The 13,886-nt window shown below is 46.4% G+C and overlaps 1 protein-coding gene across 1 annotated transcript in view; it reads right to left on the bottom strand.

Moving 5' to 3' along the window:
• The window catches only part of ROR2 (receptor tyrosine kinase like orphan receptor 2), a 217,994-nt gene extending 205,712 nt beyond the window's left edge, over nucleotides 1–12,282 (bottom strand). The window contains exon 1 of the mRNA XM_079927100.1: nucleotides 12,058–12,282. Coding sequence (XP_079783226.1) covers nucleotides 12,058–12,145 — 88 coding nt within the window. The 5' untranslated portion in view covers nucleotides 12,146–12,282. The remainder of the gene's footprint in view (nucleotides 1–12,057) is intronic.
• Between the last annotated feature and the right edge of the window lie 1,604 nt (nucleotides 12,283–13,886).

Here is a 13,886-nt window from a genome sequence, read left to right as displayed (position 1 = left end):
CCAGAATCACACTCTGCATTTACTTGTCTCCTCCTGTCGTCTCCTTTAAGCTGGACCTGTTTCTTGGCTGTTTTTTTCCCTTCACGACACTGAGGTTTTCTACTATAGGCCAGTTGTTTAATAAAATGCCCCTCCATTTGGGCTTGCTGGGGTTTTTTTTTTTTTTTTTTTTTTTGAGGAAGGATTGGTTTTTCTTGCCTGTAGAGTTAACTTTTCTTTCTTTTTTTTTGATGTTGGGGGGTAGGAGTTTATTAATTAATTTATTTATTTTTGCTGTGTTGCGTTGTCGTTTCTGTGTGAGGGCCTTATCTAGTTGTGGCAAGCGGGGGCCACTCTTCATCGTGGTGCGCGGGCCTCTCACCATCGCCGCCTCTCTTGTTGCGGAGCACAAGCTCCAGACGCGCAGGCTCAGCGGCCATGGCTCACGGGCCTAGTTACTCCGCGGCATGTGGGATCCTCCCAGACCAGGGCTCGAACCCGTGTCCCCTGCATTAGCAGGCAGATTCTCAACCACTGCGCCACCAGGGAAGCCCGGGCTTGCTGGTTTTTGTCACCATGAGACTCAGGTTCTGCATCCCCAGCTGGAATGCAGGCTAATCAATGCCCTTGTTGGAAGGACTATGTCCACCTGCCCACAGTGGTGATGTAAGCCTTGGTCACAGAGTTAGATGACGTCTGCTTTCTCCAGTCTGTAGCTGCTAATTGTCCCCTTGCAAATAAAGGCTCTGTGGGGAAATACTCTGAGCCATGGACATTCCCTGCTCCCCATCAAACATGGCCCCATTTAATTGCATTCAACATTCATCGCCCAAATCAATTTGCACAATTATTGCTGCAAATCATAATTTTTTAAAGTCATCTCAATTTTATTAGCCTGCATTTTACTGTATGGAAGTACCCTCTGTTCCCTCTCTATTCTGTTCATTTATGTAATGTAGTGGGTTAAATAGTGTCCCCCAAAATTCATATCCATCCAAAACTTCAAATGTGACCTTATTTGAAAATAGTTTTTGCAGAAGTAATGAGTTAAGGATCTCAAGATGAAATCATCCTGGATTTAAAGTGGGCCTAAATCCAATAACTGCTGTCCCTTCTTTAAGAAGAGGAATGGACACAGAGAGACATCTAGGAAAGAAGGGCATGTGAAGATGGTGTAGAGATTGGAGTGATGCTGCCACAGCCAAGGGACAATGGGAGCCACCAGGAACTGAAAGAGGGAAAAAAGGATTCTCCCTCAGGGCCTTCGGAGGGAGCATGGACTGCTGACACCTTGATTTTGGACTTGCAGGCTCCAAAACTGTGAGAAAAACAATTTTTGTTGTTTTAAGTCACCCAGTTTGTAGTACTTTATTACAGCGGCCCTAGGAAAATAATGCATGTATTTAACTATATAGTTGTCTCTCAGTATCTGTGGGGGATTGTTCCAGGGCCACCCCACTACCCCCAACCCCCTGCAAATACCAAAATCCAAGGATGCTCAAGTCCTTTATATAAAATGGCAGTAGGATTTGCATATTACCTACACACACATCCTCCCGTATACTTTACATCATGTCTAGATGACTTATAACAACTGATACAATGCAGATGTTATGTAAAAGGCTGTAAATACAATGTAAATGCTATGTAAATAGTTGCCAGTGTGCAGAAAATGCAGGTTCTGCTTTTTGGAACTTTCTAGAATTTTTTAAATATTTTTGATCCATGGTTGGTTGAATTCGAGGATGCAGAATCCACAGATACAGAGGGGCAATTGTACTTATTTACTTATCGGTGTTGAATCATAGATTCCTATTTTGTTCCACGTATAATCCCTGCTTGTCCTTATTTATTTGACGCTTAACCTGTTGGAGATTTGACCGCTGGAACGCCTCCAAGCTGGCAACTGTACATTTGATATGTTCCCATTGTTTCTGTTCACTTTCTATCATAAGATTACGCTCCTGGCTCATCTTATATTTTTACCTATCCTGGCCCTATCTTCCTTTCAGCACGTGGGATCTTCATTGAGGCGTACAGGCTTCTCTCTAGCTGTGGCGTGCGGGTTTTCTCTTCTCTAGTTGTGGCACAGGCTCCAGAGCACATAGGCTCTGTAGTCTGTGGCACACGGGCTCTCTAGTTGACGTGTGCGAGCTCAGTAGTTGTGGTAAGCATGCTTAGTTGCCCCGCAGCATGTGGGATATTAGTTCCCCGACCAGGGATGGAACCCGTGTCCCCTGCATTGAAAGGTGGATTTTTTACCACTGGACCACCAGGGAAGTCCCTGCTTTATTATTTCAAGAAAGGTAAAAATGCAACTGAAATGCAAAAAAAGATTTGTGAAGTGTATGGAGAAGGTGCTGTGACTGATCGAATGTGTCAAAAGTGGTTTGCGAAGTTTCGTGCTGCAGATTTCTCGCTGGACAATGCTCCACAGTCAACTGGACCAGCTGAAGTTGATGGTGACCAAATCGAGACATAAACTGAGAACAATGAATGTTATACCACTCGGGAAATAGCCAACATACTCAAAATATCCAAATCCGGCATTGAAAATCATTTGCACCAGCTTGGTTATGTGAATCACTTTGATGTTTGTGTTCCACATAAGTTAAGTGAAAAAAACCTTCTTGACCGTATTTCCCCATGCGATTCTCTACTTAAACGTAATGAAAATGTTCTGTTTTTGAAACAAATTGTGACAGGCGATGAAAAGTACATACTGTACAACAACATGGAACAGAAGAGATCATGAGGCAAGAGAAATGAACCACCACCAACCACACCAAAGGCCAGTCTTCATCCAAAGAAGGTGATGTTGTGTTTCTGGTGGGATTGGAAGGGAGTCCTCTATTATGAGCTCCTTCCGGAAAACCAAACGATTAATTCCAACAAGTACTGCTCCCAATCAGACCAACTGAAAGTGGCACTCCACGAAAAGCATCCAGAATTAGTCAAAAAAAAAAAAAATTTTCCATCAGGATAATGTAAGACCCCATGTTTCTTTGATGACCAGGCAAAAACTGTTACAGCTTGGCTGGAAGTTTTGATTCATCTGCTGTATTCATCAGACATTGCACCTTTGGATTTCCATTTATTTCAGTCTTTACAAAGTTCTCTTAATGGAAAAAATTTCAATTCCCTGGAAGGCTGTAAAAGGCACCTGGAACAGTTCTTTGCTCAAAAAGATAAAAAGTTTTGGGAAGATGGAATTATGAAGTTGCCTGAAAAATGGCAGAAGGTAGTGGAACAAACGGGTGAATGTGCTGTTCAATAAAGTTCTTGGTGAAAATGAAAAATGTGTCCTTTATTTTTACTTAAAAAACCGAAGGCACTTCTTGGCCCACCCAACAGGTTTCTTTTATAGTTGGACTTACTTGTTTGTATTCAGCTTTAGTTTCCTGCCATTTTCAGTGATTTAATTTTATTTTTTGAACATGTAGAACATTAACATGTTCATACAAAAATATGTCAGAATGAACTAAGAATGGAAAGAAACTATCTTAACATAGTAAGGGCCATATATGATAAGCCTACAGCTAACTTCATACTCAATGGTGAAAAACTGAAAGCTTTTTCTCTAAGATCAGGAACAAGACAAGGATGTCTGCTTTCACCACTTCTATTAAATATAATATTGGAAGTTCTAGATAGAGCAATTAGACAAAAATTTAAAAAGAAATAAAGGCATCCAAAGTTGGAAAGAAAGAAGTAAAATTATCTCTGTTCACAGATGGCATGATCCTACATACAGATACACAAAAATTCTATTTGAGCTAATTTGAGCTAATTAAACTATTTAAACTAATTTAAGCTAATTAAACTATTTAAACTAATCTATTTGAACTAATTAAACTAATTTGCAGGATACAAAATCAACAGGCAAAAATCAGCTGCACTATTATACACTAAAAAAAATCAATCCAAAAATGAAATTAAGAAAGCATTTCCATCCACAAAGCATCAAAAAGAATAAAATACTAAGAATAAATTCAATCAAGTGGATAAAAGACTTGTACACTGAAAAATTGTTGAGAGAAATTAAAGAACATCTAAATAAAAGGAAAGACAGCCTGTGTTTGTGGACTAGAAGACTTGTTAAGAGGTCCGTACCATCCAAAGCAATGTACAGATTCAGTGCAATCTTTATCAAAATCCCAGTGACGCTTTTTGTAGAAATAGAAAATCTATCCTAAAATTCATATGGAATGTCAAGGGATCCCAAATAGCCAAAACAGTCTAGAAAAAGAAAACGAAGTTGGAACACTCATACTTCCTGATCTCAAAAAACAAAGTTGGAACACTCATACTTCCTGATCTCAAAACATACTACAAAGCTGCAATAATCAAAACACTGGCTTAAGAGCAGACACATAGACCAATGGAATAGAGAGCCCAGAAATAAACTCTACATATGTAGCAAATGACAAGGATGCCAAGACTATTCAATGAATAAAGAACAAACTTTTCAACAAAGGGTGCTGGGAAAACTGTATGTCTACATTCAAAATAATGAAGCTGGACCCTTACCTTACACCATCTATAAAAATTAACTCCAAATGGATCAAGGACCTAAAAAAAGCTAAAACTAAAAACTTTCAGAAAAAAAGCATAGTGGAAAAGCTTCATGACATTGACCTTAGCAATGATTTCCTGGATATGACACCAAAACCACAGGTAAAACCAAAAAAAAAAAAGAAAACATAAATTGATTCATTAAAATTAAAAACTTTTGTGCATCAAAAGACATTATCAACAGAGTGTAAAAGCAACCCACAGAATGGAAGAAAATATGTGTAAATCATATATCTGATAAGGAGTTAATATCTAGAACACATAGAACTCCTACAACTCAACCAAGACAACCCAAACAATATGATTAAGAAATGAGCAAAGGATTTGAACAGACATATTCAAAGAAGATATACAAATGGCCATGAAATGTATACAAATGACATGAAAAAATGCTCAACGTCACTAATCATTAGAAAAATGCAAATCAAAACCACAATGAGATTAAAACCACTTCACACTCATTTTGATGACTGTTATCAATAAAACAGAAAATAACAAATGTTGACAGTATGGCGGTTACCCAAAAAGTTAAACATAGAACGACCATATGATCCAGCAATTCCACTTCTGGGTGTACATCCAAAAGAACTGAAAGCAAGGACTTGAACAGATATCTGTGTACCATGTTCATAACAGCACTATTCACAAGAGCCAAAAGGAGGAAACAACCCAAATGTCCACTGAAAGACAGAAAAAGCTGAAAAACAGAATGTGGTACATGCATGGTATGTATGCACACGTGTGTGTGTAATGGAGTATTATTCAGCCTTAAAAAAAGTAGTAACACATGTTACAATACAGATGAACCTTGAAAAGACTATGTTAAGTGAAAGAAGACAGTTACAAAAGGACAAATAATATAATTCCATTTATTTGAGATACTATAATAGTCAAATTCATAGAGATGGAAAGTAGAATGGTGACTGCCAGGGCTGGAAGAGGGAATGGGGAGTTGTTGTTGAATGGGGGCAGAGTTTCAGTCTGGGGAATGAAAACAGTTCTGGAGATGGATGGTAGCAACGGTGGCACAACAGTGTGAAGATACTTAATGCTAGTGAACTGTACACTTAAAAATGGCTTAAAAGGTCTCTTTTATGCATATTTTCCCTTAATTAAGAAAAGATCTGAGGTGTCACTTTATGGTTTCCCCTTTCCGTGTTTCTTTTTGCAAAATAAGCAGATGCACAACCAGCCAGTCCCTCCACTCCTGCCCTCCCTCCACATCTCATGTTCACTTAAGACAGAGCCCCCCCTTGTCACCACTCTTCCTGTAGACTTTAAGCTCCTCTAGAAACGTATCCAATGTTATACAAAGACTATGGTGACCTGGGAGTTATTTCACTGTTGGGAGGAAAATTCCCAATTTCCATATGTTATTTCCAAATGTTCTATAAGAGTTGAAAACATAAAATAACGTCCTACAAAAGGACAGCAAGGTGGGCACTTAACTGAATATGACCCAGAGGTTGTGCCTAAAAGCATTCTCAGCCTGTGACCCCTCACTCCCTTCCTACACCCGTCTTGCCATTCATTTGTGGGCTGCTCCCTATTTTAGATGGAACTCTTAAGTCCTCACTCAATTCCTCATCATCCCACAAATCCTACTCATTCTCCTTCCCAATGCCCATTGTCTTCCAGGAGCCAAAATGTTGTGTGCATCCCTGCTCCAGACCCCTAAGGAATGACTGAACTTTCCCTTCTGCATCAGTTTTCTCCCAGGATGCTCCTCCCAGGAATTCCTGGGAATTCCCCCAACAAATCCAAGACCAAGCCCCTTGATTCTTCATGCACCTCCTTTCTTGGGTGCAACCACTACCCTCTTAGCTTTCCCACCCCCACCCCCGGCTGCTGCCAAATTATCCTCCAAAAACGTGGCTGCAGCTCGCCATGCCTTGCCCTGCTTATCGCATCACATCCTGCATTTGCCTGGGAGCTAAGATCCTCAGACTCTTGACTCCACACGATTTCCCCTTCTCTGTGGACGGTGCTCTGGCTGCTCTTGGTTCCTACTGCCTCTTCCCACATCTGCCCTCCTCTCTCAGCCCTTTCCGGTCTGCAAACACATTCCACAAACACATTCCACCACATCCCACATGGCGGGTTACCAGAGGTAAAGGAGAAGATCTTGCGAGGGTTGGCCGCTAACAGGCGTTATCACAGATATGCTTGCTCCAGGAAGTCTTTGGCAAATCATATCTGATGCATGTAAGACTCAGTTCAGATTGGACTGTGAATTCGTCCATAAGTATGGCCTCAGATGTCATCTCCCCATTCCCTCTTCCTCCCCTACTGTGATTTCGTTCCCCACGTGGGAAACTGCTTTTGCATGCCCCCAATGTGCCAGGCACGGGGCAGGTTTCCTTCGCCTTTCTTGTGCTGGGATTCTTTTGAATCTGCACTTTAAACCTTCTTCCAGTGACATTTGTTTCCTTTCACCACTTGAAGATCTCCCATTTCGTCAGACAGCCTAATCTGAGGAAACAGTCGTCACTATCACCATTGCATGTGCTTTTTTAATGGCACTGAAGCCATGGTGTGCCCTCTCCCAAACACACGCGAACACATACGTGAGTGTGCACACACGTGTTCACATAATCTCGTTTAGCCCCTCACATGCAAATTCTTTAAAGCTAACATTTCCCTCATATCAGCACTGTGCAGTATGCAAGCATATACGCTAAGGTTTTGCTGCCTTGGTCATCATTACACCTCTGCTAAGCCCCTCTTGGGGCAGGGCCCTCTAGTTCCACCGATTAGAGTCAATCCATTTCATTTTTGCCTTCAAATCTCCCACAGTCAACAAACAGAACTCTAAGCAAACAAGGCGAAGCTCCTCTTTGGCTCTGGACTCCACAACACTGTTCCTGAAGCAACAGTGACCAACACACAGACCCTGGACAAACAGGAGAGTGGCCCACAGAGCTTCCTGCAATGCTGGAAATGTCCTCTACGTACCTGGGCCATCTGAGCCGCCGCCACACGCGGCCACTGAAATGCAGCTGGTGTGGTGGAGGAAATGAATCTTTCGGTTCAGTTCAGTTTAATTAATTTTAACCTAGATAGCTGCATGTGCCTAGCGGCTACTATACTCCACAGCACAAGTCTACCATGAGGATTTCTGTCATTTAAGTGCGCGCTGGGTTAACTAGCCCTCCAGGAGGGCACTGGGTGTGTGGAAACTATTAGGCTGGCAGCTTTGGGGACTTGGGGAAAACCCTCCCCCACTCCAGGAGGATTTGAAGAAGCAGCCACATTCTCCCCGGATAACATCTCAAAAGTGACAGAGTGCTTACTGAAGCTCATTCCAGTGACAATTAAAGACACACACACCACATCCCACTGGAACTTAAGACTTTCTGGAGGACAAGCCACTTAGTCTAATTAGGCTAAATTTTTCTGTAATTATTTCCTTCCCTTTGGCTTTTGATTTTTTTTTTTGGTTCTTTCAGAGATAGAACTTGAGGGAAAAAAAAAAAAAAACCAGAAATCCCCAAAATAACACAAACCACACCGACACAATTCCTTATTTTTGAAAAGCCTTCCTAATGTTCAACAATTCCTTGGCCACTCTGCTAATATGATTTTAAACAGATCACACCCCAGACGTATTTTAGACAACAGCACATGCAAGCAGAGCTGTCCCACCCTCATTTCCAACTTGGCAAGCTCCTCGGCAAAACCAAATAAATACATACTAGAAAAAGGAGGCTGGTACAAACCCCAGCCAGTTGCAGCCATAATTAGTGAGCCAGAGCTACTCTTGTTGCTTAGATTTTTACTTCAAAACTCAAGAAGCCCGCACTACCCACCGAACTCCTAGTGTTTCTGTTACAGTGATGCAGTCCAACAATACAAAACCAAAGAACCCAGAGTCACTGAGAAGCGATGTTTTCAAAACCAGTCCTTTCAGCCCAACTGTCCTTTCACGAAACTACTATTGGCCATGGAAAATCCAGACTTAACCGGTAACGCTTCCTCTGCAAAGCAAATCCCCCCTGGTTACTCTGCTTTTGACACCTTCCACGTATGGTATTCATGGAGTCCACCTGGCAGTCACCACAGGTCCCCAAAGAAGAAAATATCTGAATGACAACTTTCTTCACCATGAACAGAAATATGTCACAGCCCATAGGGAGCTCCCCGTAGGGCACAGCAGGGTAAACCCAAAGGTCCGCAGCCCAGCCCTTCTCCAGGTGGTAAGCACAGGATGCTGCCGGTTCCCCTCCAGGTTCCCAGGGAATGGACGAGATAAACACCAAAAGGCCCCTGACATCAACGAGCATTTTAGAAGATGGGTTCAGATAACAGTAGCCCACTTTCTTTTCCCTGACAACTTGGAATTGTATAATTACAGCTCTCCCTGGGAAAAGAGTTACAGAGTACACAAATTTCCTACACTTTTTAATCAGAGTAGTCAAGAGTTCTGAAGATTAGGGAGGCCAAGGCTTTCACACCCAGTTTCCATTTCAATGATAATGATAACTTTCCACATCCTGGCCTCCCGTGGAATGCATTTTAAAGGAGCGCCACTTCTCTGGCTGAAACCTTGCTTTAGAAATCCCCCTTTAGGGGATTAATCTTCCCTACCTGTCAGACGGGCTGTTCCCCTACTCCGGCATTTCTATCCCATTGATCTCAGAAAAAGATTCCAAAGGATAGGCATTAAACCCAAACTCTGCCAGGCTTAAATGTCTCAGAGGTTAAACCGAGGCTAAAGAGACAAAACGTTCTCAGGGAACAAGTAATTCACTACAAATCACACCATAACAGAGACTGACATACAAGCAATAATTACGGCGGTATTTTGACCAAACAATACAAAAACGGTTTAGCAATAATAATACAAATGTTATTTCACATTGCCTCGTAAATCTGCAGATCACTCACCAAAAACTACTCTTGGTAAACGCACCATTTTAAACCCATGTTGCTTTTCTGCTTGCAAAATATTAAGCAGATTTCTTGTTAAGTTTTCTAACTATGACTTGCTTTACTAATCAAGAGTTCAGCCTCACTGACTAGAGCCCCTCGGTCACCTAACGCCATTTTTATAAACAGTTTAGCACAGCAGCTCACAGGAACGTTACACAGGGTCAGTGGTGGTCATTTTCTCCAGATGGCATTTTTATCAAGTAGACGTGAGGGTTAAACTTGCTCTCACTGTTAAACATTGAAAATTTTCAAATGTGTGATTCTTCTTTGCTTAGTACACAGCCATAATAAGAAAAACATGCTTCCTTACTATAGAGTATATAAAAACTTTTCTTTTTCCATAAAGTCTTCTTATTCAAGATGTTTTCATTTACTTACTTCCAAATGGATCACTATCATTATTTATTACCACCATCACTCCAGGGATCTGGGCCAGAAGTAAACACTGCACTGTCAAAATTGGGGTGGGGGACCCCAAAACTCCCAGCCTAACCTACTCAGGCGGGGCACACGGTCCCAAATCAGGTATTTGTCTCGTTAAGGAACAGAGTCTTCTATAAAAATGTAGAACTTATAAATCCTTTTAGAATAACTTTTCCATGTTTTTACATAGTAACTTATGTTTTGTGTATAAAATACACTCAAATTACAGGGATTCTTCTTTACAGCAGAAAAGATGCCAAACACTCGAATCTCCTGTAATCATAAAATTGTATTCATAGTTTTGAATATGATCATATTCTTTGAATTTCCAGCTAGCCTAGCATTCCAGAAGGAAAAGAATTATAAACAGCTTCCCTACTCCCTCCCCTATAGAGATTACTATTATTTTACTGGAAAAAGAAAATTACCTCCACACAGGGTTCAAAAATTAATGAAAATGATATTGGATGGCTTCGTTCCTCAGAGATTTCTTAAACTCGACTGTAAACGACGGCAATGTTTAAACTACTCTGCGCTTTTAAAATGCGAGCAGTCTTTCCAGTCTTCTTACAACCTTTATTTAAGCAACAGACCCATCACCTTTTCTCACATCACCCACCTCCAACTCTTCCCTGACAAATGCAACTTAAACCGCCGCCAGGCATAAGTTTACGAGGTAGGCTTTTGCAGGGCAATTAACCCCCACGAGGCCACCACGCAAACGCTGTGCAAAAGCACGTCGAGTCGCCAGGATAAGCCCCCTCTTTCCCCTCCCACAGCGCAGCAAATGCATCCCCAGACTCGAAAGGCGAGAGGGATTCTAGCGGGGTGAGGGGTTCAGAAATCCACAGGGATGTTGTTAAAACCCCAAAGACTGACTTAGAAGGTCTGGTTTACCTATCATTGCACATTGCACCCTGAGCGGCTTATGCTTTAAGGAGCAGCGACATAAATGCAAACCCCTTTCCCAAATCAAGTAACAAGGGATGTGTGACGTAATCGGCCCTTGCTTAAACCCAAACGCCCCCCAGGAAAGGCTGCCCAGCATTCCTAAATCTGAGGACTGGTCCCTGGAGCGCGCAGCTGGCAGCAGGATACGAGAAGAGCTGAGCCCCCTTCTCGCGCCTGTTGCCTAACTCTCACCTTCCTGCAGAAATGGAGCGGGGGGTGGGGGGGAGGAAGCAATGCGTGGAGTGGAGACACTGAGACCCACTCACGTGTAAGGGGAGGCTCACGGATTTCTGGGACGTGAGGCGAACCCCCTCAGCCTCCAAACCTGGAGGCCCCGCCGCCTTCCCCCGCCGCGGCAGCGTGCGGGAATCTGGCGAGGGGTGCAGGCCAGGGGTGCCCCGGGGATCGGGACGGCTTGGCCCCCTAGGCCGGTCCCCCCAGGTTCCCCCAGAACCTGGCGGCAGCTCTTGGGCGCCCCGGGGTCCACGCCGCCCAAGATCGCTCGACCCTCGAGGAAAACGCAACCCGGGAGCCGGGCCCGCCCCTCCAGCCTGCCCGAAGGAGGCCAGGTCCCCATCAGCCGAAAGGCCGCCCGGGGACCCCAGGCACAGGAAATGCCGCTTCGGCCACCTCCCGGCGGTGGGGGAGGGGGTGAGGGGCCAACAAAAGGGAAGCCAAATCCCCTTTCAACCAAGCGGCGGGGATAGGGAGCCCCCTTCCCCGAGCCTCGTCCCACCGCGGCGCCCGCCCTGGGGAGACCTCGGCGCAGAGGGGGGCGCCGCGGGCCAGGAGCCCTGGAAGGGAACCTCGGGGAGCAGGGCCGAGTCAAGGTGCTGAGAACCTCGGACACGTCTGCGGACCCGGGGCCCGGCCGCATTCACACTCACGACCCTCATAAACCCCCGGCTAGGGGCTCCCCGCGGGCGCCGGCGCCGCCCGCCCCGGCCTCTGGAAACACTTAGCCGTCCCCAGAGCGCGCCTTATTGAAAGCAGCCTCGCGCGGCGGGGCGCGGGCAGGGGAACGGGGCCGAGGCGGGTGCGGAGGGGCCCAGTCAGGCGCCCCTCTCTCGGGAGCAGCGGCGCCGGCGCGGCGGCCAGGGCAGAATCACGAAGGAAGGGAAACACGCACGAGCCGCGAGCCCCGTACTCGCGCACGGAGGAGGTGCGCCAGGGCAGGCGCGGACCGGCTGGTCCTACCTGAGGTCCCGGACACGCAGAGCAGGAGAGCGGCGGCCGCCCAGACGGATGGGACGCACAGCAACGGCAGCGCCAAGCCCCGGGCCATGCCGCGGGCCGTAGGGGCCGGGGCGCTGGGACCGGCGCGGCGCGGGGTCCGGGCGCCACCACCCCTGTCGGCCGCGCGTCCGCTGCCCTTTCTCCTGGGCACTTTGCGAGTTGGTCCCTTTCGAGCAACTCGTGGTCCTCCTCCTCTCCCGGCCGGGATGCGCCTCTCGGCTCCGGCCGCCTGGACAAGCGCGGGGGGCGGGCGCGGGCGAGCAGGGAGGCAGGGTCCCAGGCTCGCCCGCCCCGATGGGCAGAGCGAGGTCGGCGCCGGCGCCCCCTGCCGGAGGGACACGCCTGCGGCGGGCGGGGCGCGCGGGCAGCTGGGGGCCGGGACCGGGGGCAGCAGCTCAGTCCCCGGACGTGCCTCCCGCTCCCTCCCTCGGGCCTGCTCCTCGGGACGCTTGGCCCCAAAGGTGGAGCCTTGGGGGCGTACAGCCAAACCTCGGGGTGGGCTCCCCTCGCCGCAGAGACGCCCGGGGCAGTTGGCACCCATCTTTAGGGGGCGGGACCCCCGGGGGCCTGGTCATAAATCTGTAACTCAGGACGACTCTGCGCCCCGCCAGCCTACACTGGGGCAAACCAAAGAGCCACCCAGTCCCAGAAACTGGCGGCGCGGGAGGAAGAGAAGCAGAACGTTCAAGGAAAGAAACAGGCCGCGTCCCCGCCGGGGACTCCCGGCCCCTCCTCGCCACGCTGCGCCCGGTGGGGACAACTTCGTCCCTCCAAAATGCTCAGAAACTGCTAAGAGTAGAGCTGCGTGGAGGGAGCTCTCGGGAGTGCGATGCTATCTGAAGCCACCGCGGCTTTGGGTTTACTGTTAAAAGCAAATTGTGTAATTTTACCCATTAAAGGCCACTATTTGTTCTCTGCAGAGCCTCAGAACATGCAGAAGTAATTTGCTTCACTTGTAAAAGACATTTTGAACGCAATTCAAATAGCATATTTTCTTGCTTATTCTTGGTTTTGCTTAACACATGCAAAGGTCTGGAATTGGAAGGCCTGACCCTCCTGTTTGTAACTTAGGAATTTTCTTTGTTTTTGCTCTCTTGGAGGAAGGATTCGGAACCTCCAGGGGCTCAGTTGTTTGTTTTGTGCGATTTATCTTTTAACTGATTATCGAACAGTTTGTTTGGCGCTTTTGCTCAAACACCATTTCCTGCGAGTTGGCGTGAATTCGGGAGAGACCCGGCCTTGGGTGCCAGGCCCGCAGACCCCTGAGCTCGGCCCCCTGGAAATGCCCTTCCACCGCCTCACACATGGCAGGAAATAAAAGTCCTCTTGCTGTGGTCTGCTGACAACGTGACTGAGCCAGCCCCGCCCGTTACGCCTATTCAAATTATTTAGACCTGTCTGTCTCTGCCGAATCTATTTGGGGGAATATCCCACACAGTTCTCGTTCCTAAAGCAGACGAAGGACTCTAACTCTGACTGGCCAGGGGCGGCCAGGGATCCAAGGCAGAATGGGAGAAGATGGTAAAATCATTATCCAGCTGCAGCGTCCCGCAGACAGCTGCTCCTCCGGCCACCACTGTTGCGGGTCTGAACCGCGGGCCGCTCTCCCCGGTGTTCTGTGAGGACTGCCAGGTGTTTATCTTTGGGTGTTTCCTCCCTTTTCTTCCCCTGGGGGCCCTCAAGGATGCTTTTAGAGTAAATAAGGCTTTAAGAGTTGGTCTTGAAGCATGAGTTCCAGACTCGTCCATTCTGGATTTAATGAAAAACAGACAGAGAGGGCAGAGAAAGGT

This window comes from Stenella coeruleoalba, assembly GCF_951394435.1.
Source record: "Stenella coeruleoalba genome assembly, chromosome: 7".
Taxonomy (NCBI): domain Eukaryota; kingdom Metazoa; phylum Chordata; class Mammalia; order Artiodactyla; family Delphinidae; genus Stenella; species Stenella coeruleoalba.
Note: the sequence above shows the minus strand (reverse complement) of the source record. Positions and strands in the feature narration are given on the sequence as shown.